At 37.8% G+C, this 22,459-nt stretch overlaps 1 protein-coding gene across 4 annotated transcripts in view; it reads left to right on the forward strand.

Annotated features, from left to right (window-relative positions):
- Positions 1-18,136, forward strand: part of FSTL4 (follistatin like 4) — an 821,307-nt gene extending 803,171 nt beyond the window's left edge. For all 4 annotated transcript variants that reach the window (XM_074213575.1, XM_074213577.1, XM_074213574.1 and 1 more), the window contains 2 exons: positions 4,727-4,839; positions 5,931-18,136. In XM_074213575.1, coding sequence (XP_074069676.1) covers positions 4,727-4,839; positions 5,931-6,633 — 816 coding nt within the window. In that variant the 3' untranslated portion in view covers positions 6,634-18,136. The remainder of the gene's footprint in view (positions 1-4,726; positions 4,840-5,930) is intronic.
- The last annotated feature ends 4,323 nt before the right edge of the window (positions 18,137-22,459 follow it).

Here is a 22,459-nt window from a genome sequence, read left to right on the forward strand (position 1 = left end):
TCATTCCTGAACTTCAGGGACCAAAGTTTTCTTCTCTGGTACATATTCTTTTATGTGCACTGACTTTCCTATTGGAATGGAAGTTCCCGGAGGATAAGGACTATCTTTACTTTTGCACTTGTATCCCAAAGTGTTAGTAAAATGTCTTATATGTAGTCTGGTACCCAATTCTTCTCAAGTGTGAAGTAAGAAAGCAGTAGGGGGTGTATTCTCCTAGAACTCTTACATCATATTAGGAAAGTGCCAAGGATCAGGCCTCTATTTGAGTTCTGATTTATTGCTTTACTAGCCTGTGCCAAGAGCTGGCTGGTTCAGGAAGGGCATGTTGCCAGTTTCTGTACATTCAAGCCAAGTCAGGGAAAGGCAAATGAGATCAGTAAGCCAGAGAGTGATTAAGGAATTAGGTAAGTACATTTGATCCTATCACACTGTTGTCCCTGGTCCAATCTTGGCTGATGAGAGGAACCTCTGAAATTACAGAACTGTGACATAGCAAGCCTTGAGATATGCCAAAGGGCCCAATTATACCTTCTTTCTTCTTCAGCAGCCACTCAAAAATATTCTAATATTTATTATCTAAATATTTGTTTCCAACCTAGAACCCAGGAGGGTGGATTTCAATTCATTATCCCAATTGTTGTTCTGTCCAGGGAAGTCAATTGTCTGCTTTTCTTCTAGCAAGGAGTCCTGGGCACCTTTCCTGATTTTCCTGAGTCTTTCCCTCATTACTATAGTCTAAATTACTGAAGCTATAATTTTCTCTTTCTTCTATTGTCCTATTTCCACAGCTATCTTGATCCTGGTTCTGTTGCCAAATGCCAGAAACTAGACCCTAGCCTTTTTTTGGCTGGCTCTTCCATCCTGGTTTTCCTTCTACTGGGTCTTTGAGTTTATTCATAGTTCTGACCCTGCCTGGAGGACTCACAAGGCAAAAATATTAAGTCCTTCTCAAATCTATTTCCTGTTCCTTCATGTATAAACATCTAGGGTCCTAAGATGGTATTTCTCTGATAAGTCACCCTTCCCATTCCCTCCTCAGACAAGTCCTTTCACCATTGCTTCCTGGCCTCCATCTGGGGCTTAGCTGAATACTGACTTTCCTTCCCTACTTGTACTTCTCCATTTCTTCTTGGTCTGTCTGAAGCTAATCCATAGCAGGATTGAAATTACTGTATAGGTTTGCCTTGAGAGTAAAATTGCAATAATGATGATGATGATAGCTGCTATTTATGAAGCACGTTAAGGTTTATAATCTCACAACAACACAAGAAGGTAGGTGCTATTGTTCCAATTTTGTAAATAAGCAAACTGAGGCAGATGGAAGTTAAGGGACTTTTCCAGGGTCATACATAAGAAATAACAGGTCAAATTTGAATTCAAGTATGCCTGATTCCAGGTTCTTTATTCCTTAACTGACAATGTAGTCATTATTGAGGGTGGTGGTGGTATCCAATACACAAAGGATGAAAATTAGATCATTCTAGCTATAATATTTCAAACTATTAGAAAAACTATTCCAACTCCTTGTCAAAGCAACCCTGTAGCCCAGGTAATCCCATTCCATCCCTTCTTCTACAACAGATTGTCCTTCTCTCATCTCTACTGTTTCACTAATTTTCAATCTCTTTCTTTTCTCCTTGCTGCTTTCCTACAATCTATGATTATGTCTTTGTTGTCTCCATTCTCAAAAACCCCTCATTTGATCTATCAATACCCATTAACTAATCATTCCATATCTTTCTCCCTTTGGGGGCTAAAATTTTAAAAAAAAAGCTGTCTACAAGACATCTCTACTTACTTTCCTCTCTTTTTTTTTAACTCTCTACAGTCTTGCTCTTGATCTCTATCATTCAACCAAAAATCTTCTTTCCAAATCACTAATAATTTCTCTGCAGCATTTGACATTTATCAGTTACCCTCTTCTCTAGGTTTTTGTGCTAGTACTTTCTCTTGGTTCTCCCTCTACCTATGTGACTGTTCCTTTTCAGTCCCTTTAACTGGATCTTCATTCAAATTGTGCCCACTAAATGTGGAGATCTGTCACAGGGCTCTGTCTGTTCCTTCTTCTCTTCTCTCTTTACTTAATATTCTTGTCTTCTCTTATGAATTAAATGATTTATACTTATAATTTTCAAATCTCCTTAGTTAACCCTAACATCCTAACCTCTAAATTGAAATTCCCTGCCTATTGGAAATCTCAAATTGAATGTCTAGTAGATTATCTTACATTCAGCTTGTCCAAAATTGAACTCATAGCCTTTCTCCTCAAATTTTCCTTCTTCCAATCTTCCCTATTAGTTGAGGGTACCGTAATAGTCCCAGTCATATAAAAACACAGCTGAATTTTTACTCTTTTACCCCTAAATCCAAGGCCTGTTGTTATTCCCTTTGTAATATCTTTCATATGCCTCCTTATCTCCTTTGGCACTGCCATCACCTGGTACAGGCCTTCATCACCTCTCACTTGGACTTTTGCAATAGTCAAATGGTTGTTCATCCTTCATTTTCAAAGTAAACCAATGACATCATGGGTGATGACTTGTACACGAATTGGATTAAAGTGAGGCAAAGTTGTGCAGTCATCAGTCTCATTCTTTCTTCCTTAGCCTTCAAAGTCTAATAGCAGTACAAAAGTCAAAATGACTGGCAATGACTCAGGATTCAGTAAATGGCCTTTGTATCTTGGGTAGAAGTTGCAAAGAGGAAGATTTAAATGAACTAAGGTAAAATTTTTAACAGAGCTATCCACGAGTAAAATGAGCTACCTGTTCCAGGGAATTCCAATCTGTTCCTCCTTACTCTAATGTTTGATATAGGATAGATGACTATCTGTCAGAACATAAAGAAGTTCCTAGGGAGCCTGAAATCCCTTCCAACTTTGAAACACTATGATACCAGGATGCCCCAACCAAAAAGGAAACCAAAGAGAATGATATAAGAGCAAAAGGACAGTTATTATTATCTACAATTAGAAAGGTTTATGTGTGCTCCCCAAAATTAAAAGTGAAGCAATAGTGTTCTGTTTCTTCTCCCTGCCACAAGTCTCTCTCTCCATTCCAGTTCATCCTTTAAGCAGTTGCTACAGTGATCTTCATAAAATTCACACCAACCCATCCTCCTCAACAAACTTCAGTGTTTTCCTATCACATCCAAAATAGCTTGTCCTCTCCATCTTCACACTCTTCATATACATTACACAAATACCCCAAACACCACTCTCCAGTAACACTGACTTCCTGTTTGTTCTTTGATAAGGTATTTCATCTCTCAACTTCAAATATTTTTTACGATCATCTCTGATTGCTGCCTTCCCTGGCTTCCTTTAAAATCAGCAAAATTTCATTTTCTTGAGGAAGCCTTTCTCAATTCTTCTTAATTTTGATGTCTTCCCTTTGCTAATTATCTCCAATGTATGCTATACATAGCTTATTTAGTCACAGTAATTTACCTGTGAATTCCTTGAAAGAAAGAACTGTCTTTTGCCTTTCCTCATAGATCAAACACTTAATTGTCTACAAAGTATAGTGGTCATCTCATCTCTACTTGGGAAGTAAAAAGGGAACAGAGACAGGTCCAAGGGGACATCATCACAATAGGATGCTCACTGTGTGGAAGTCCTCAGCTGAAAGCAGTATGTGGGGAAAAGATTTTGGAGGTCACATTATGTAGTCAGTCTATAGCAAGAATCAGTCATCAATAAACATTGGAGGAAGGAAACTAGACATACATACTAGGGTCAGTTCTGATACTAAGAAGACCCACTGCAGTGAGGCTGAGCACTGATACATATACTAGTGGTTACAAAGTGAGAAAAAAGCCATAGTAATGGGATGATAACATCTACAATGAGTTAAGTTTGATTCATGGCAGGGTTTCATGACTGTAACATGACTGGGATAATCAGATGTTTGTCCAAGCTCAAGGACCACCTGGAACTGATATGAAAAAATTCCAAAGTTTCCTACAGAGGTGAGGTGATGCAGAGATCATCTAGAGAATGATTGCAAAGTTTTGATATTGTGCCAAACTCAGGACATAGCTTGTTTGCTGGGCTTTAGATCTGGAAAACAGGGTATCTCCTAAAAACAAAGAGAAGAGTAAAAGAAGGAGGGTGGTCCTGGCATGGGAATCCTGAGACTCAGTCTTTATCTCTATTTTCCCCTATTGCTCCTAATTCTGCTTTCCCATCCAAAGATTTAAAAAAAATTTCTTCAAGTACTTTAAAATGGTGACTCTTTTCTTCCCTTCAAACTATATTTCATAATATTCTTTTCCTGATACTCTCCAGCTGGTCAATGCCTACTTATAAATTTAGTATTCTAGAACTGAACACTGCACTCCAAATATCTGACTTGGGCAGACTCCTTCCCTCCTCCCAGCTCCATGAACAAGCTTTCTCAGGGTAGTGATTTACTAGAACTTTGCTTGCCATGCACAAATCCTTGAGAAGACAGTTCATGGCTCTCTCTTCACCCACAGTGTGTAATGAGGTTAACCCTGGCATATTATGCAAATGTAATGAACATGATTTGATTTGACCTTCCAAATTACAGAAAGTCTATACTCATTCCAAGCTTCCTCTAGGACATTTCCATTGCACACTATCTTGATTCTCCTGAAAGCAGGCTCCTCAGCCTCTTCACATGGAAGATGTCATCAAAAGCATTTGGGATAACCAGATTCTGGTTATCCATCTATTCAAAATAATCTCACCTCTTTCCTACAGGTAATACCTGAAGCAAGTGAAGGTGAAAGCCAGCAACATATCATCCGAGTACCATTTGAAGGAGTGGATGATTTCTTTATTCCACCTACAAATCTTATCATAAATCATATCAGGTAAGGTGCACTTTCCAGAAAATTCTATGGGTATCATCTGATTGATAAATACCATTAAGACTCCTAGGGAATACTACAATTTGAGTTCCTATATTTTTGAGTAGTTAAATACTTGTTCATCCTTCATTTTTTTTAGATTTTTGCAAGGCACTGGGATTAAGTGGTTTACCCAGGGCCAAACAACTATGTAATTATTAAGTGTCTGAGGCCAGATTTGAACTCAGGTACTCCTGACTCCAGTGCCAGTGCTCTATCCACTGTGTCACCTAGCTACCCCCATCCCTCATTTTCAAAGAGGACCAATGCCTTGTACATGATTTAAGTATGCCAGAATCAATCACACAAAGTTGTCACCCTCACTCTCCCCTCCACAGTCATCAAAGTCCAGTGGCGGGACAAAAGTCAAGACAACTGGCAATAGCCCTAGATGCAGTGGATAACCTTGGCCTTTCTAGATTCCAGTCTTTCCCAGATCTCAGTTTGCCTGAGGCAATACCCCATCATAAATACATAAGCATTGGATAATGAAGGACTGAAAATATTATAGTTAAACAAGCAGTGAACTACCATAGTTAATCAATTAATCCCAGATTTTTGCTTAGGAATTAAGGATAAAGAGTTTTTTCTGACTGCTTTCCCAACATTTGAGAGGAGGGTAAAGGGACAATGGGGGAGATGGTATCCTATTGGGAAAGGACCAAATGAACTTATATCAGTCAGTCTTTATAGTGGAATTTATTCTCTCCTCAACTCTGCCTCTTATAATCCTCACTTTCCTTCAAAGTTCATATATCTCCTCCCTCATAAGATCTTTACTAACCACTCTCCAAGCTACTTTTGCTACCTCCAGCCTTTCCTTGTTAGTTAAGGTCATTAAAACAGGAATACTAACAAATCATTTGAGGATTATGTAAGAATGATGAAACAGATAGACCAACAGCAGGAGGAAGTGTTGAAAGAAATAGTCATTCATTAAACTGTCTACACTATTAGACTAAAATTGTAAAATGGGATGTGGTAGGGGGATGAATAGTAGTTGTCATTTCAGCTAATCTCCAACTCTGATCTGAGTGTCCTCCTTCCTATTCTAGGTTTGGCTTCCTCTTGAACAAGTCAAATTTGACAGTTCACAAAATTGACCTTGAAACAATGATGCTTGTCAAAACCATAAGTTTTCATAACTACAGCTGCATCCCCCACGCCATGGCCTATACTCACTTAGGAGGCTATTTTTTTGTCCAGTGCAAAAAGAATCAAACTACACCTGCATCATCACAAGTTGTGATTGACAGTGTTACAGACACAGTGATTGGCACCAATGGTGACATCAAAGGGGTTCCCCATATGTCTCCTGATGGGCACTTCTTAGTCAGCACAGATGAGGACAATGGCCGCCTCCATGTACAGGCCATAACCACCCAAGGAGAAATCCAATTACTGTATGACTTACAGACAGATATGCACCTCTGTGATTTGGTCTTTCAGCCATCTTTCACCGAAAGCAACCAATACTATATTTATGCCACATCACTTTTCCAAACAGACTTACTTTTTATGGAGCTGTCAACAGGGAGGGTGGACAAACTGAAGAACTTAAAGGAACCTATTTTAGCCCAGGACTGGCCATGGGACCGCAACACAAGGATTGTGAAAGATAGTGGATTATTTGGACAGTACCTTATCACTTCAGCCAAGGAGTCTCTATTTCTCATCAATGGGTTGCAAAAAACATTGCGCTGTGAAGTATCGGGCATCAAGAGAGGTAATACAGTGGTTTGGATTGGAGAGGTATGAAAAGGTCTCAAAGCGTAGAAACAAATGATGGGACCTTGACACTGCAATGAATAAGCAGTAGCATTGTATATTTTTACGTTGATGAAAGGAAAAAAACCTGTATAAGCTTTGTGGTTCAACACTGATCTTGCAAATTTTCTAGTATAAAGTATGCTCTGCTAACAAGAATGGGGTTTCTTTAGGGGCTTTTCATTAGGAAGTATGATTTATGCATTGAGCTGTGACAATAATATATAAAGGACTCATTTCTGTGCTGAAGCACAAGCTACTTGGTCATGCCATGCAACTAACTTGCACTTCTCTAGGCTGATAAACTTGTCAATTATGCTCCATTGGTCATTCTCTTTTCCCTTCTGACTCAGCCCAGCTCCTCTTAACTTCGGGCTTTAAAGTCTATGGGCAGGATCCTTAAAATAGAGGGAGTATAGAAGAAATGAAGAAGCTGCTGGAATATGGACATGAGATGAAGTGAACTAATGAAATTCCCAAGTGGTCATAACTCTTAAAAAGTGCTCTCAGAGTCAAGGGGGCAGGACTGTTTCCCTCCTGAAATTATAGTAACTAGGTCCTGAGAAGCTTCTGTGCATACCCTCTATGGGGTTTCCTCTAGATCTCCTAATCAGGTATTATTTTCCCATTTTAGCATTTGACTTTTTGATTTTCTTATTTCTGCTTCTGTAGGCCTTAAATCAGCATGACCAGAATACCTGTCCCATCCACATTATATCTCAGAGGGACAGGAGATTTCATTCCCTTGACTTACTGAAATTAGAATTTCACACACTAGTTAACTAGGGTCTTGGTACAGCAACATTTCTCCATGCCTTATGCCAGATTCCTGGCAACCTCACAGGCATCCAAATGTCATACCATACAACCAGCATGAAGATGTTCTGGACAGTTCCTATTAGCAAGGAATGACAGTCTGTGGAAAGAGCTTTGAAAAGTCATGGTTCTCCACAAAAGACTGTTTTTTTCAAATAATCTCATAGACTGAGTTGCCATGTTGGGAAGGTGGTTTGTTCCAACACATTCCAAAGGATTCATTTGCCCTTTATAACTGAACTGCTGGTCACCAAAAGGGAAAGTCTTTATGGCAAGTCTGTTTATGAGCTGAATATCTCATCAAAGAAAACGCAAAGGCAAATCCTGGGACTCCTTCAGATAAATGGCAGGAAGCTTGACATTTCTGCAGGCATCCTACTAAGATGAGTGAGATGTGACTACATATGCATACAGGGCATGAAGTTGGATGCTATATGTAATGTGGGTGAGAACAATTCTTAAGTCTGTTCTTTGCAGATTTCACATGTCAATCCCAAGAATACTTGATAAGATCATCCATTGTTAAGATGCCTCTGGATCATTAAAATACCTGATTTTGTTCCAGGTTTATTCCATGATTTGAAACCTCATGACCTTTATTACACCAAACCCAGTGAAACAGATCATGTTAACACTGTTCTTTCAGCCAGATATGTATAGATGTTTTTTACCCCATCATGTGACGCCAAGGCAGTCAGAATCAAAGGGATACCAGCTAGCAATGATGGATGATTTCCTGAAAATTGCATCCCTTTGAAGAGAGGCAGGTGATCATGATAGTTATAACTTACATCAAAGATAAGTCTGGAGTAGTCCTCAGATGCACAGCTAAAGTATTGTTGTTATTGCAATTCTCTCTGTAATGATCATAAATCAAATATGTTCAGTGAGGAAGGAGAGACCCCTAAATGCTTTCTCAGAATTTGCAGTTCATGATGTCGATGGGATGAATTTTGCCTACTATGTACTTTTAGTCTTGAACAAGATTATTGCATCTTATGAGCCAAAGGAGGTTGGATGAGCCCTGCCCTCATCCCTATGTGGCCATAAAAGTCTGAACATTGGCCATCACCTTTGACCTTGTCCTTCATCCTGCTTCATCACTGCAAGGAATCATGTCTTTCAGGGATAGGAAGGGATAGACTTTGTAATTACTCTTTAAATATGCACAGTTCCTTTCTAAACCCAAGTATGTCTCTCAGTTGTCTCTGTTGCCCAGGTATTTGTGAGCCCCAGTCATTATTCTCCTGTCTCACAATCTCTGGTAATCCTATTCTTTAGTGTATTTACTTAGAAAAGGTTAGTGTGGTCAGGAGGAAACTACTAAGGACTTTTAGTTCTTATTTTTTATAAATAAAATTTGTAAATATCTGTTGATGTCAATAACTTTGAAAAGGAAGATTTATTCTTTGGACAACTTGGAAGACAGACCTCCCTTGTTTCTCTTTGTTTTAGAGCTTTTGACACAATGTTATTTTTTACCCCCAAAGGACTTTTATTATCTAGTCACTCCTATACTGTCACTTTCTCCTCCAAAAGAGTGGAGACTTCCAGGCTCTCTTCTTAGGTGATATCTTCTAAACAGAAAAATTCATGGCATGACAAAATGCTTATTCATGTTACAGGAGGATACTTTGTAGTATTCCTTCATATAGTAAGTTTCCTTAATACTCTTAATACAAATCTGCATCTAGGAAAATCAACATGCACACACACACACATACACATATGCACAAATTTTTAATATCACATCTATCGTATAAAGCTTGTTGCATCTGCATTCACTCTAAATGGCAGGGCAACCATGAAATTAGTAGTCTGCAAAATAAAGCCCTCATCAAGCTTCACTGAGCATGGAGATCTGAGAAGCTGTCCAACTCTGTAGGACAGGGCCAGGTAGGCTCCCTTGTCATCCTTCTTCCTTTTAAATAATTGCAAGTTGTTTCCTTCTTTCTATGTATGAGAAAATTGTAAGTCATTCATTTGAAAATAGGAACATGTAAATTGTTCCAGCCAGCCTAGACTTAGGTCTATTCATCTATGGCATTATTTACTTTGAGTGTATAGCAAATAGTGAAGTAGATAAAATGTGGTGTTTGGAATCAGGAAGATTACAATCTAGCCTTAGACACTTTCTATCTATGTGACCTTAGAGAAGTCACCTAACTATCAGACTCAGTTTCTTCATATGAAAATTAGAGTAATAATATGTACAACACTTAACAAATAGGATTGTTGTAAGGATCAAATTAGATGATGTATATAAAATGCTTTACACCACAGAGTACTATATAAATGTTAACAACTATTTTTATTATTATTAAGTCAAGCAGAGACAGCATGATATAGTTGAAGCCTTGAAGCCAGAAAGATCTTGGTTACAATCCTGTCTTTGATAATTCATACTAGTATGTCACTTAAATTCACTTAAAATTTCACTGCCCTAGGAAAACCTTTAAGGCCCTTATATTGTAGAGAAAGTGTCCATTTGCCTTGGTCAAGGGAGTTTCTTCATCTAGGAATTCTCCATATCAATGAAATGGTAGATCCAGTATTTATTGCTAATCCTATTAGTCCAACAACTCAACAGACATTTGTTCCCTGTCTCCTAGTATATAACACGGTGCTAGGAAATGGCAGAAGCTCAAGCACCAACCTGTCAGCAATGAGACCTTTAGGAAGCCTTATTCTTTACAAAGGGTTCCTTTGGCAATATGTGAAGCTGACTTCAAAATACTTTGATCTAAGGAACAGAACTAAATGTTCTCTGATTTGTCTATCCTTTCTACTTCATCCTTATGTCATTTTGCTCATCTGTCCAGAAAAAGGCTAATGCTTCAGACACTTGATTCTATACCTGTCGAGAGAAGAGTAGAAACTGGAAAGATAGGAAGCAGCTCAGCTAACATAATGCTTCCCTCCTTTAAGGATAAGTTATTTTGTAATTCCCTACTGCAGAGGCATGAAAAGAAATAAGATAGACTCCAGTCATAACACCTTCTTAGGAAAGTTCAGGTGTCAGAGCTCAGTCCAAGATTGTGAGAACATCCTGTGTCTAGTCTTCAATGTGAAGTAATTCCTGCTAGTAAGGCACTGGAATTTCCATCTGAAGTAATTGATTCAATAATGTCTTGTGTTCTGTGGGCAAATTGTTGTTCCAAGCTAGCCTTCTTATCAACCTCCCATGCCCAACCCTGTCAATTGATGACTCTAGGTCAGAACTACTGACCTAGAACTGAAAGGGACTTCATAGGTCATCTTCAGCTACTCTTTCAATGAAGAAACTCAAGTCCAGTGAAGTTTGGTTGTCTAAGGTCACACAGGTAAGAGAATTTGAAACTCCTTAGCACTGTACTGCTTCTCAGGCTTCTGAAATTTGTGAAAATCCATTTCTCTTATTGTCATTAAGGTCATTGACCTAGGACTTGGGGACCAAAGAGAGAACTAAAGGTAAGAAGTGGGAATTGCTGAGGAGTTAGGTATAGCTTTCATCTCCCAAAGCCAGGTCCCCTGGTTGCAAACTATGGACTTCTACCCATTGTATTCCCTACCTTGTATTTATTTGGGAAATCATCCATCACAGCCACAGAAATCTGGTTGACATTGATTTTTTAGGGCTTTTTTTTCAAGACAATGGGGCTAAGTGGCTTGCCCAAGGCCACCCAGCTAGGTAATTATTAAGTGTCTGAGGCCATATTCGAACTCAGGTACTCCTGACTCCAGGGACAGTGCTCTATCCACTGTGCCACCTAGCTGCCCCCTACCATTGATTTTTAAATGAATTTTATTGATATCATTGTATTTTTAATTTTTCTCACCATATTTTTTCCTTCCTTCTGAGGGTCTTTATAACAAATAATATTTTTAAAGAAAAACAGAAAAATTTGAAAAGCTGATTAATAAATTGAAAAAGTCTGAAAATATGCACAATAAACAGACCCCATGAACTCCCATCTCTGCAAAGGTGTGAGGCAAAGGTATTTTCTCTAATGCTTATTCTTTGAAATTTTACAATATCCTTTTTGATATTTTTCACAGTTTTTTCTTTAGATTATAGTAGTTATATATATAGGTTCTACTTACTGAAGTAAGCATCAGAATATATAAATCTTTCCATATTTCTTTGTATTCATCATATTTATTTCTTGCTGTGCAGTAATATTCCATATTATTAATATACCAAAGTTATTTAGTCATTCCTCAATTGATGGGTATTTATTTTGTTAACAATCCTTGGCTACCACCAAAAAAAATGTGCTGTTATAAGTATTTTAGTGTCTGTCAGGACTTTAGTGGAATCTCTGAATTTCAAAGGGTATGAACATTTTAGTCACTTGATTTGCAGCATTATAAATTACTTTCCAAGTGATTATACTGATTCACAGCCCCAACAACAATAAATCCATGTGCCTATTTTCCCTCAAAATCTCTAATATGAACTATTCCCATCTTTGTTATCTTTGCCAATTAACTAAGTGACAGGTAAATCATCAGGATTGTTTTGATTTGCATTTCTCTTAGTGATTTAGATGATACCTTTTTATGACTTCCTAGATTTAATTTCTTCTTTTGTGAACTGGTTGTTCATATCCTCTGACCATTTATGTAATGGGGAATGACTTTAGGATTTGTGAGTATATATGTACGTGTGTGTTTGTGTGTGTGTGTGTTTATCTCATATATTAAATTCTTATCAAACAAATCTGACACAGAGATCTTTTCTCATTCAGGCTGGTCTCCTTTTCTAAATTCTTGCCTTTGGCCTCAAATTACTCCATGGAACTCTTTCTCTCTTGCTTCTTTACATCTCCCTCTCCCTTATGGACATGCTCATTCTTCCTACTTGATTGATTGTAGTCCATCAAAGACTTCCTGACCCAAAGGTTATTGGCATCCTATTTCTGCTACTTTTAAACCTCCCCTCCTGTTCTGTATCTGTTACTTTCCAGCTTTTATGGCTCAAGTTTTATGTCTATATTATTTCAGGTCCCAGAACCTCAACTAGGTTGTCCCTAATAAGTAAAGGACAAAACATTATGTATTCCAAAAAAGGCCCAATTTTTTTAAACATGGATTACCCATCCCAAGCAGTTAATATCTAGGCACCTCTACAATGTATTCAGAGATTTAGAAACCCTGATTTGATCTCCTGAGAAGAATGGAGAAGAGTTGCCACAAAGGGAAGATTTTCTTGCCTTAGGAAAACTCAGAGCATGTCAATGGTAGCCAACTATCCATATAAAGTGAATTGGCCTGCTTTTGTATTGAATGCACATAAGCTGTCAATGACAGGCCTTATGCAATCACGGTGGAGAACTAGAGTCAATAACTTTTCATGTTAGGAATAATTGACAGTAGCCAATAAACCACCTCTCTGTTCTTGTTTTGTGACCACTATTTTCTGTTGACCAAGAATCTGTGAACTAAAGGACTCTGAAAAACTGCAATAGAGCAAAGTCATTCTTGGATATATTTTTCTATAACAAGGCTATGAAGGTTTTGATTCATTCATTAGATAATTTAAGTTTCAGGGTTTAATACTGAAGTCCCCTTTTCCTCAATTAACAACGAATACATAGAGGCCACACAAGCACATTCTCTGTCCCCCTCCCTGCTTCAGAGCCATGTTTCTGGGACTGCTGCTAGAATATCATGGCCTCCTGCATTTACATTCATGTATCTACCTCATGTTTTGGCCACCTCTCAGCTAATTCCATGAATCCTCCATGTCTACATTAGTGCCTTTGGAAACATCAACAGTTGATGCCAGATGACAGTCCTTCTATATCTTCCTGTCTTCCCTGACTCAGACCCCTGAACAGAATAATTCACTGCAGTAGAAATTCATCTTAACATGACTTTATGAGAACTAAGATTGGATGAACTGTGACATGAATCAAACTGTATCCCCAGAAACTCTTCATGACATCCACTGAAATCCTCACATTTTCTGTCCCCTGTCATAAAGATGGTTCTTTGGGTCTAACATATAAAATGGCTCCATAGGATCCATAGACACTAATAAAAGAAGTTTAATGGGTTTAAAACATGGGTATTTATATGATTTTTACCATCTATATCCAAATGTATCAGTTACCAGAAGTTCAAAGTGAGAATTTCTTTTTTTAACATTGAAGGCTTATTTCTTTCCCCAATCAGCGATCTAAGGTATGTGTGAATTCAGGGTCCAAAGGTTGTTGAAATGCAGGCAAATTCCCATTTCCCAGCCACACAGAAAGAAATGACATTTGTACAAATGATTCTTCTGGACCTAGAGGCACTTCCTGAACCCTCTGTCATAGAAACCCCTATGAGAACTAAATGCCCCTCAGACCCTCAAGGAACCCCTGAAAGAAGGCAAGAAGTATGTGTGTGACAGACACACAGCTTCCTGTGGACATTATGTATATAAGATCAAACTAGCCCTTGTTTTCACAAGAAGTTTTTATTTTTAAATAAAATACATGTTTAAATGTATTTATGTCATTGCTCTGCCCAATTTGAGAAGTACGGTGTTTTTAAGATGAATTTTTCAAGTGATGGGAAAGACCATGTTTAGCATTCAGAAGCTATTATGATATAAGAATTTCCCCAAAATATACTTTCTTGTCTCAATTTCATTCCAGTACTTACCACATCATATATCCAAACTGGCACAGGTACTAAGCATTTGGAATACAAATGTAAAAACAAAGTGGTGGACTTCCCTCAAGGAGCCTATAGTCTACTGCCACTTACACTCCTTGTCAGGTGCAATGAATAAGAAAAAAGGCAGTGAAATTCACTCAACCCAGTCTGATCTAGTCAGTACTCTAACCATGGTGGTGGGAGAAGCTGAGGGATCATAAGGTCCCTAGAAAAGCTTTGGGCAATTGTTCCTCCTTGGAAGTTTTGACACCCCTCCTCTTCACTCTCCTTGAAAGATATTTACTTTTTCTTTTACTGTCCACTTTTCTTGATTTTTTCACTCCATTTCTTAGTTGTCTTCCTTTTCATCCCTTTTCTTCTTTACTTTTCATCCCTTCCTCCTCCTTCAGCTTTTGCTTTTGAGGGACCCATGAGACCCCCGCCCCCAGTATTAATCAGAGCTCCCAGAGGTAGCCCGGATCTCCCCATGTGGTGTCCTGCTCTGAAGGGTTTAGATTTGTCACATAGCTACCATAGGTCAAAAGTGATGAATTCTTCCATGTTTGTGCCATGCTGATGGTTATGGAACTTCTGCCTTATCCTCTTGAAGTTTCTACAGCCAAGCCACAGAGAGTATGCCTAGTTGCTTGTCTACTAACAACAAGAACAGAATATTCTTAAATACCTGTCATTGGCTGATTGCCTTTATGTAAAAGGAGCAGTTTTTCATCTTTCCCTTGTGATCAGGAAATTCTCAAAAAACAAATTGCTAGGGGAAAAAGTAAACCTGTGAAAATTATGTAAACTAGTGACTGTACCTGGATCCAATCAGTATTACAGTAAAAGAACTAGTTGAAAAATGATCTTTCTGACCCCTGTCAAGTGGTTTTTGTCTACACCTTCAATTATGTGTCATGTTCTTCTTACTAGTTTCACAGAGTCCGCTAGTATATGCTTTTGTTCTGTCTCTATTTCCCTATTTCATAGAGACCTAATCAGCATCTAGAAACTGAAATGAAATGTATCTGTGGCCTCTTGCCACAGATTACAGCAGGGAAAGAAAAGGAACTATTTAACCAAACTTGATTTCCATCAAGAAAGAGAATTGGTATGATTATTCACTTTTCAGAAAGATTGTCAGTGTATTCTCCTTTACATTGACAAAGAGGTAACAAAGACACTCTGTGTCTGCAGGCAAAAGGAGAGACCCTTCTGTATTTCCTAAGCACCCCCTTCTGGTGGCTTCACATAGGAACTTGCAAAACCAATGAGCTCAACTGTCTTTGTTTGATGGAAATTTCCTCCTCAATCATACTATCCCTTTCCTGTTTTAGGAGTAGCCCTGGTTTTACAGAGCTTTGCCTGTACTCTTCCAAGCAATAACTGTCCTCAGAGTCACTTAGACTGCCACCCGTCCCTTGTCCCCAATTCTGTGACTTCATCAGAGCTTTTTCTATCATGACAGATGTTCTATTTCCTCTACTTGGAGAGAGGGGAGTATCAGAATCTCTTGAAACATGCAGAAGCCACAAGGAGATTCTGAAAATGTTGAAGGGCAGAATCATCTCCTCCTAGCACCACACACACACATTCCCTTCATTCATGGCAGCTGAAATATACCTTAATCAGTGATTAAAGGCAAAGTGTCCCATGAGAAGATTTTGAGCAGGGGAAGCTCTGCTCAGAATTGGATTGTTCTGGCATTGATATGTTTTACAAAGAGAAGATTTCTAAAATAAAAATATCCCTTCAGGGGCCTTCAGTGGATCAGTTCTCATTGCAATGACTTTCTTTTGTTCATTACTCTTAGCTAATAGTGTAGATGACACATATGAAGTAGTTATCAAACATTGCATTAATATGTTTTGATTGTGACCCTCCACATCTTTCTTTCTCTTTTCCCTTCTTCCTCTTCTATCTCCATTTTTTTGCTGTAGTTGACCTGATACCATTTTCTATGTGGTTTTCATTAATGCATCCAATTTTCTCCTCTTTTTCTTATTAGTCTTGGCATACTGAATTGCTTTTATATTATGCTTTCTGAAATCACCAATTGATATGATTTGAAGACAGAACTCAGGCATGAAGTTTGGCTGGAGTGACTGGTCTCATAATTTCTTGTTGTCATTTATGTGAATGATCCCTGAAAATGTGAACCTTGACATATCATAACTCCAGTTAAGATTTGCCCTGTCCCTCACTTCAGAAATCTTTCAGCTATTTTGTATCATTATTTTGAACAGTTGTGTAGACATATACACATATATATATATATATAATATTTCTGTAATCACCAGTACTTCTCAAAAGGCCTCTTGTAATTATTATACATGTGATTTTTTCTTTATTTGTAAAATATAAAAATTATTTTTAATACATAAACTTTAGTAGAACTTTATACCACACAATTCAGTATGTGGCATTTGAGCAATTTGCGTTTCCTTTACTGTATTCTATGGTATGGAATACACAATGTATTTGCAGAAACACTTGGTATAAAGAAGATGAATCATAGACTCTCATAAAGTATTGTCATTGTAAATGCTCTTTTTCTGACAATTTTACAATAAAATTGGTCAAGATTTTACTTTTACCTTGTACAAGTACATTTCTGTTTATCTGAAGTGTGAATTGGTTAAGATGAGGCTTTCAGACAGGGAAGAGAGAAAGGGGAATCTTTATGGGAAGATAGAGAGAGAGAATTTTTCTTTATAGGATCAACAGAAAACTATTAATTTTCTCTACCAAGATTATTGGCATTTAGGTGGCACAATGAAATAGAGATACCAACCCTGGAGTCAGGAGGACTTGAGATCTAATCAGGACTCAGATATTAGCTGTTTGACCCTGGTTAAATCACTTAACCTTGTTTGCCTCAATCTCCTCATCTGTAAAATGAAATGAAGAAAGAAATGGAAAAACCATTCCAGTATCCTTGCCAAGAAAATTCCAAATAGGGTCACAAAAACACAAACACAGTTGAATGACAAACAACAACAAAAACATTGTTAATAGTCATGAATATGAAAATGGAGACCATGGCCTAGATAGAAGGAGGTATTGTACTTTGCAAGAATATTAATAAAGTAAATGAAAACTGGATTTGGAGTCAAGACTTCTGTACAAATCTAGCTGAGCCATTGTGATCTTGAGTCAGTTATTTAATCTGCCTTGGAGCTCAGTTTCCTCACCTGTAAAGTGAAAAGATGATTTTAAAGGTCCCTTCAATTACTAAAGTCTACTGTCTCCCATAGTTATTGTCTTTACTTTATTGAAACAGGAAATTGAACTAATTATCACAAAACTACATATACATTTTGATAACTAACTACTCTTTCCTTCCCCCTATAGTCAGCTTTAAAATATTTTAATAAATTGACCACTTAAGTCTTGCAATTTTTTTATTTCTCACTGGGGCAACTGACTGAAGGATTCTGACCTGCCTAAGGGCAACGACATGGTGAAGTGGATGGAGTACCAACCCTAGAGTCAGGGGTTTCTGAGTTCAAATGTTACCTCAGACACTAGCTGCATATCCTAGGACAAGCCATCTAACCCTGACTGCTTCACAACCAGGCTCATCCCCAGTCATCCTGATCCATATCTGACCACTGAACCCAGATGACTTTGGAGAAGAAAATGAGACTGGTGACTTTGCACAGCCCTTACTCCTCACTAAAATCCAATTCACATGCATCACCACCCTGATGTCATGATCTTCTTAGAGAATGAAGAACAAACATCTAACTTCAGGTTCAGTTGTCAAGAGAAATAACATGAAAATGGAATCAAGACCTAGTTTGAATCCTAGTATCAACAATTACTATCTCTATGACCATGGAAATGTCACAGCCTTTCAGAGTGTCTATCTTCTTATTTGCGAACATGTATTGGTGATACTTAAACTTTAATAAATGTTTTTCGATGATTGATATTTGCCTTACATATTATTGGACAGAAACAAATTTTGAAGAGCTTTTGGAATTCAAGTTATTACTTTTATTGGTTATTAGATGGGGATATGGTGACTATTAAAACAAATTTTAAAACTAAAGATACAGTTACAGTGACTCATTTTACTCTGACCCATTCCAGAACAATGAACAAGTTTGACAGTATTACCAATCCTCAAAGAGAAGGCAGAGTATTAATCTTCAATGTGTACAATATTCTTTCTGAAATCTTTGAAATAAGGACTCATGACCCTAGACACCCATGCCAGACAGCTACTTCATCAACTCTTGTACCAGACAGGAAAATACCACTATTAGGCAGTTAGTATCAACCTGTTTCCATGGTGTTTTCACAAGTATTGGCCCACATTTTTAAGAGCTCTAACATAGCCATCCTTTTCCCAGGTCCACCTTTGGGAAAGAAAGTGAAAGAGATTTTTCTGTCACTGATTGTAGCTAAGCCCCTGGGGCTGAAAAGATGCAAAGCAAAGTTCTGGCCCAAATCATTGGGCAGCTCTTGCTTTTTGCACTTAAAATGTTATTTTTAGGAAGGGAGGGAGGAAGAGAGAGGGAGAGGGAGAGGTAGAGAGAAACTCTTCCTCAAGGGTAGTAATGACATTGAATGTTTTTTGTTGAAACAGGAAATTCATTTAGCAATAGGTAACAGAAAAAGGTTTCTATCCCCCCTGGATGAATTTATTATATCAAGATCATAGTGCAATATGTCTGTATGTCTGTGTCTATGTCTATGTTGATTCATAAATTGGGGGGAAATGGTAAGTGTAGAATATAGAAATCTGTACACAGACACTGGGGAAGAAAAATCTTTACTGCTAAGATCGATTCCACAAAGTTCTAAGCTCTAGATTGGATCTCCAAATAACAAGGGATTGCCATGATAGCAACATGGTAAACACTTATATTCTGTCATGACATTTCTTTCATACAGAATTCCACAGGGACTTCTTTGTTCTACATAGTTGTATCTCATCTACCAGGCCTGTGATTACCTTACTTGACATTGTGTTGGTCTGTGGCATCAGACTACAGTTGACACCAAGGAACCCCCAACTTGGTGAGGGGGATAAAGGGACCAGGAGTGTGTGGTAAAATTCTTTTCCTGAGAAGTCTTTCAAGTGCTTGCTTCTTAGTACCTGAAATACATTTGTGGTGGGATGAAAGGTAACAGTCTTTCCTCTCCTAGTTGGATGAGGGTCCTAGCAGCAGATTTCCTTGGAAGAACAAAAGTACTGATGCTCTTCATTGAGTTGTAAATGATGAATCACAGAATCTTCCCAGAGAGCAAGCTAGGGAGAAAGCACAAAGACCATGCAGAGGTCAATAGAAAAACAGCTGAGAATTTGCAACCTAGTAAAGACCTGGATCTAATTGAAGAATAGGGCATTAAACAGCAAATCATCTCTAATATATTTACAGTCACTGAACTATGAGTGGGTGGCTAAATAAATATGTAAGTTTTGCACTGATTTCCATTGTGAGGGTTTTTTTATTTGTGTATTAGTAGAGATGTGCCACAAATTATTCATAATCTGCCATTTGAGATGACCTATAAATTTGGCAACCAACATAAAAAAGGCATTCAAATTTGGAAATAAGAATAAAATATATTATTCATTTTGGGGGGGCTAGGCCTGACTCAGATCTCTTGCCTAGTAGTTTAGGTCCAGTATTAGAAGAAAGTGTGCTAGATTATTCAAAAGGTATTTTTAAAGGAAATTTACATGAATAAGGAAGAAAATATTGAACAGGATACTCATTTAGGACATGGCAAATTGATCTAGCTAATCAACACCTTTCTGCTTCTGAATTGCCCATTATGTGGAACAGCCATGTCTCAGCGAAGATCTAAGTTCCTAGGGGATGTTTTGTACTCAGGTGAGCTGTAAAGGGTTAAAGTTAAGAATGCTGGTCATGAAGTTCTCTTGAGAAAACATGAGACCCAGATGTTCGCACAAGGTCAGAATGCTCTGATAACAGCAAATAACTGTGTGCTCTGTACTCAGGGAGGAGCTCTGGTGTTTCTTTACTTCACCATTGTCTTACCCCTTTAAAGTTGATAGAAAAGAGGACATCTTGTGTGAAAGAGGAAGCCTGGGAACAATCTTTGAGTTATACTGTTTTGCATCCCTAAAAGAGGCTGAAGGAGTGGTCTTACATGTATAAAAAAGGACTGTCTGCTTGCAAATGCAGAGATGTAGTGGCCTGTTAATAAAACTTGTTACTCATATCTCCTGGTTTGAACTCTCATTATTGAAGATGCTGGTTGTGTCCGGTGGCACCCCAAAGACCTTGGAAAGGTATGGCCCAGCTGCCCAAAAGGAAAAGTCAAAGGACTTTTCAAGTGGCTCCCTGAACAGGGACCCTGTCTAAACAGAAAGACAGGAAGTAGTGAGAGTACCCCGAAAAAGGTCGGGAAGATGGGAAATTAGTTACCCATAATTAAACCAGAAGAACAGGAAGTTTGGGCTCAACAATTATATAAAACTGTAAAAAAGCAAGGAGTAACTATAAATCTTCCAGATTTAAAGAGGTTCATAGAAAGAATTCAAACTGTTTCACCATGGCTTCGAGATATAGAATTAACCCCTGAAAAATGGAAAATAATAGGAGAACAGATGACTAGCTATAAACAACTAGCTATGATTACCTTAACTAGATTTCTTGATATTTAGTACAGTGAAAAATGCTTTTGGGGCAGACAGAGCGACCTTAAAGACATTTATCTATAGAAAGCCAAACAGACAATAAAACTGTACAAGATAAAAAGGAAATAACAAAAAGAAATAAAGTTATACAGGAGGATGAAATTTGGCCTCCTCCTCCCCCATCAGCTCCTTCTTATTAGTTTATGAGAGAATCTCCCCTCATGGCATTCCTGAGACATCAGGAATTTGCCATTGGTCTGTGTTTGTGGATTTGTGTTGAGATGGTCAGTTTGGAAAATTCTTTTGCATTTGTGTGATCTGTGCTTGTGCCTCATCTCTCTTTATGTGTTTAGATTGTCTATTTCCTTGTGTGTTCAGGTTCTTCTATTGATTTGCTACATGGGGATAAGTTCCCCTAAAATTATCCTTGGGTTGACTCATCTAAATTGCTGCTCTTTGTTATTTTGGGCAGCTAGATTTTTAGGCACCTTATGGCCTCACTGGCTCTCCCCTTGAGCCTGCTTTCTGTCTGTGTTACAATGGATAATATGATCCCTCCCTCCTCACCCCTGCATTGTCTCTTGAGCAGTTCCAAGAGGGATTTTTTTTGGTTTTATTTTAAAAAAGGAGTGTATTTTGGTGTTAAATTGACTGAGGCCAAACTACTCACCCTGTTATTTTACTATTATGAGAAGGCCCCACCCCAATCCCTTGTTTATGTTCCCTTCTCTTTCCTGTTCTCCTTGATTCTGTGCTGTCAGAGTGTTTCCCTTTCAGGAGGGAGAGCTACATCAGGAAGAATTAGTAAAGTAAGTGTTAAAAAGGACCTTATTTTGAAGTTAAAGAAATAGCAAATGTTACCAAATATGTTAAACAAAGAAATCATAGAAAGAAATGCTATCTTAATTTGAAAATAGGAAAAATAAATTTCAGAAAGACAAGAGAGTCAGGTTAATCCTAAAATGTATAATGTGGTTACCAAAATGCCCATATAGGGGAAAGTAAATAATTAATCTTTTTTTCCAGAATGATATGGCATCATTAGAGCTTCAGGAGTTTATCAATATAGATTCAGATATTGTTAGTTATTACAGAAAATTATGGGACATGTAAAGGTTGAAGAATAGAAGACCACCCCCCCCCAGAAAGAATCTAGGATGGTCTCTCTCTATAAAAGTTATTCAGTTTACTCTATTTGAAGAAGGGGGGCAGGGAATATTCTATTTAGGCTAAGGGATTGTTGAATGACTGCCTTCTCCAGGATTTTAGCAGTTGCAATCAAGAAATGTTAAATATTAAAACCTTGGAATGAAAAATGCATTGTGAAAAGTAGAATCATATCTGTAGTTTATATAGCTGTATAAGCTATGTGACTGTAATTAGGAATAATATGAATTAAAGTCAAGAAGAGCTAATGAAAAGGAATGGTGGAAAATGTAAGTTGTATAGTTTGAGTAAGAGATTCTGAAAGTACTGGAAAGAAAATCCAGACATAGAGATGATTGGGGTTTCTTTTGAACCATTTGTGAAGTATGGAAATTGGTAAAAGCATGTAGACAGAAGGTTTGAGCAGGGTTGACTTTGTATACAAAAGATGGATTTGGGGAACTTTGGAAAATGGTGTTCAAATCATTATAAGAAAAGAAGAAAGTATAGAACTGTAAGTCTATAGGGAGATATGTGTTTATATGAGGTTGGGGTGATTTAAAATTGCATTAAATTGGTATTTTTTGCAATGTTTGGCAATGAATTGAT

The sequence above is a fragment of the Macrotis lagotis genome, chromosome 1, assembly GCF_037893015.1.
Source record: "Macrotis lagotis isolate mMagLag1 chromosome 1, bilby.v1.9.chrom.fasta, whole genome shotgun sequence".
Classification (NCBI taxonomy): Eukaryota; Metazoa; Chordata; class Mammalia; order Peramelemorphia; family Peramelidae; genus Macrotis; species Macrotis lagotis.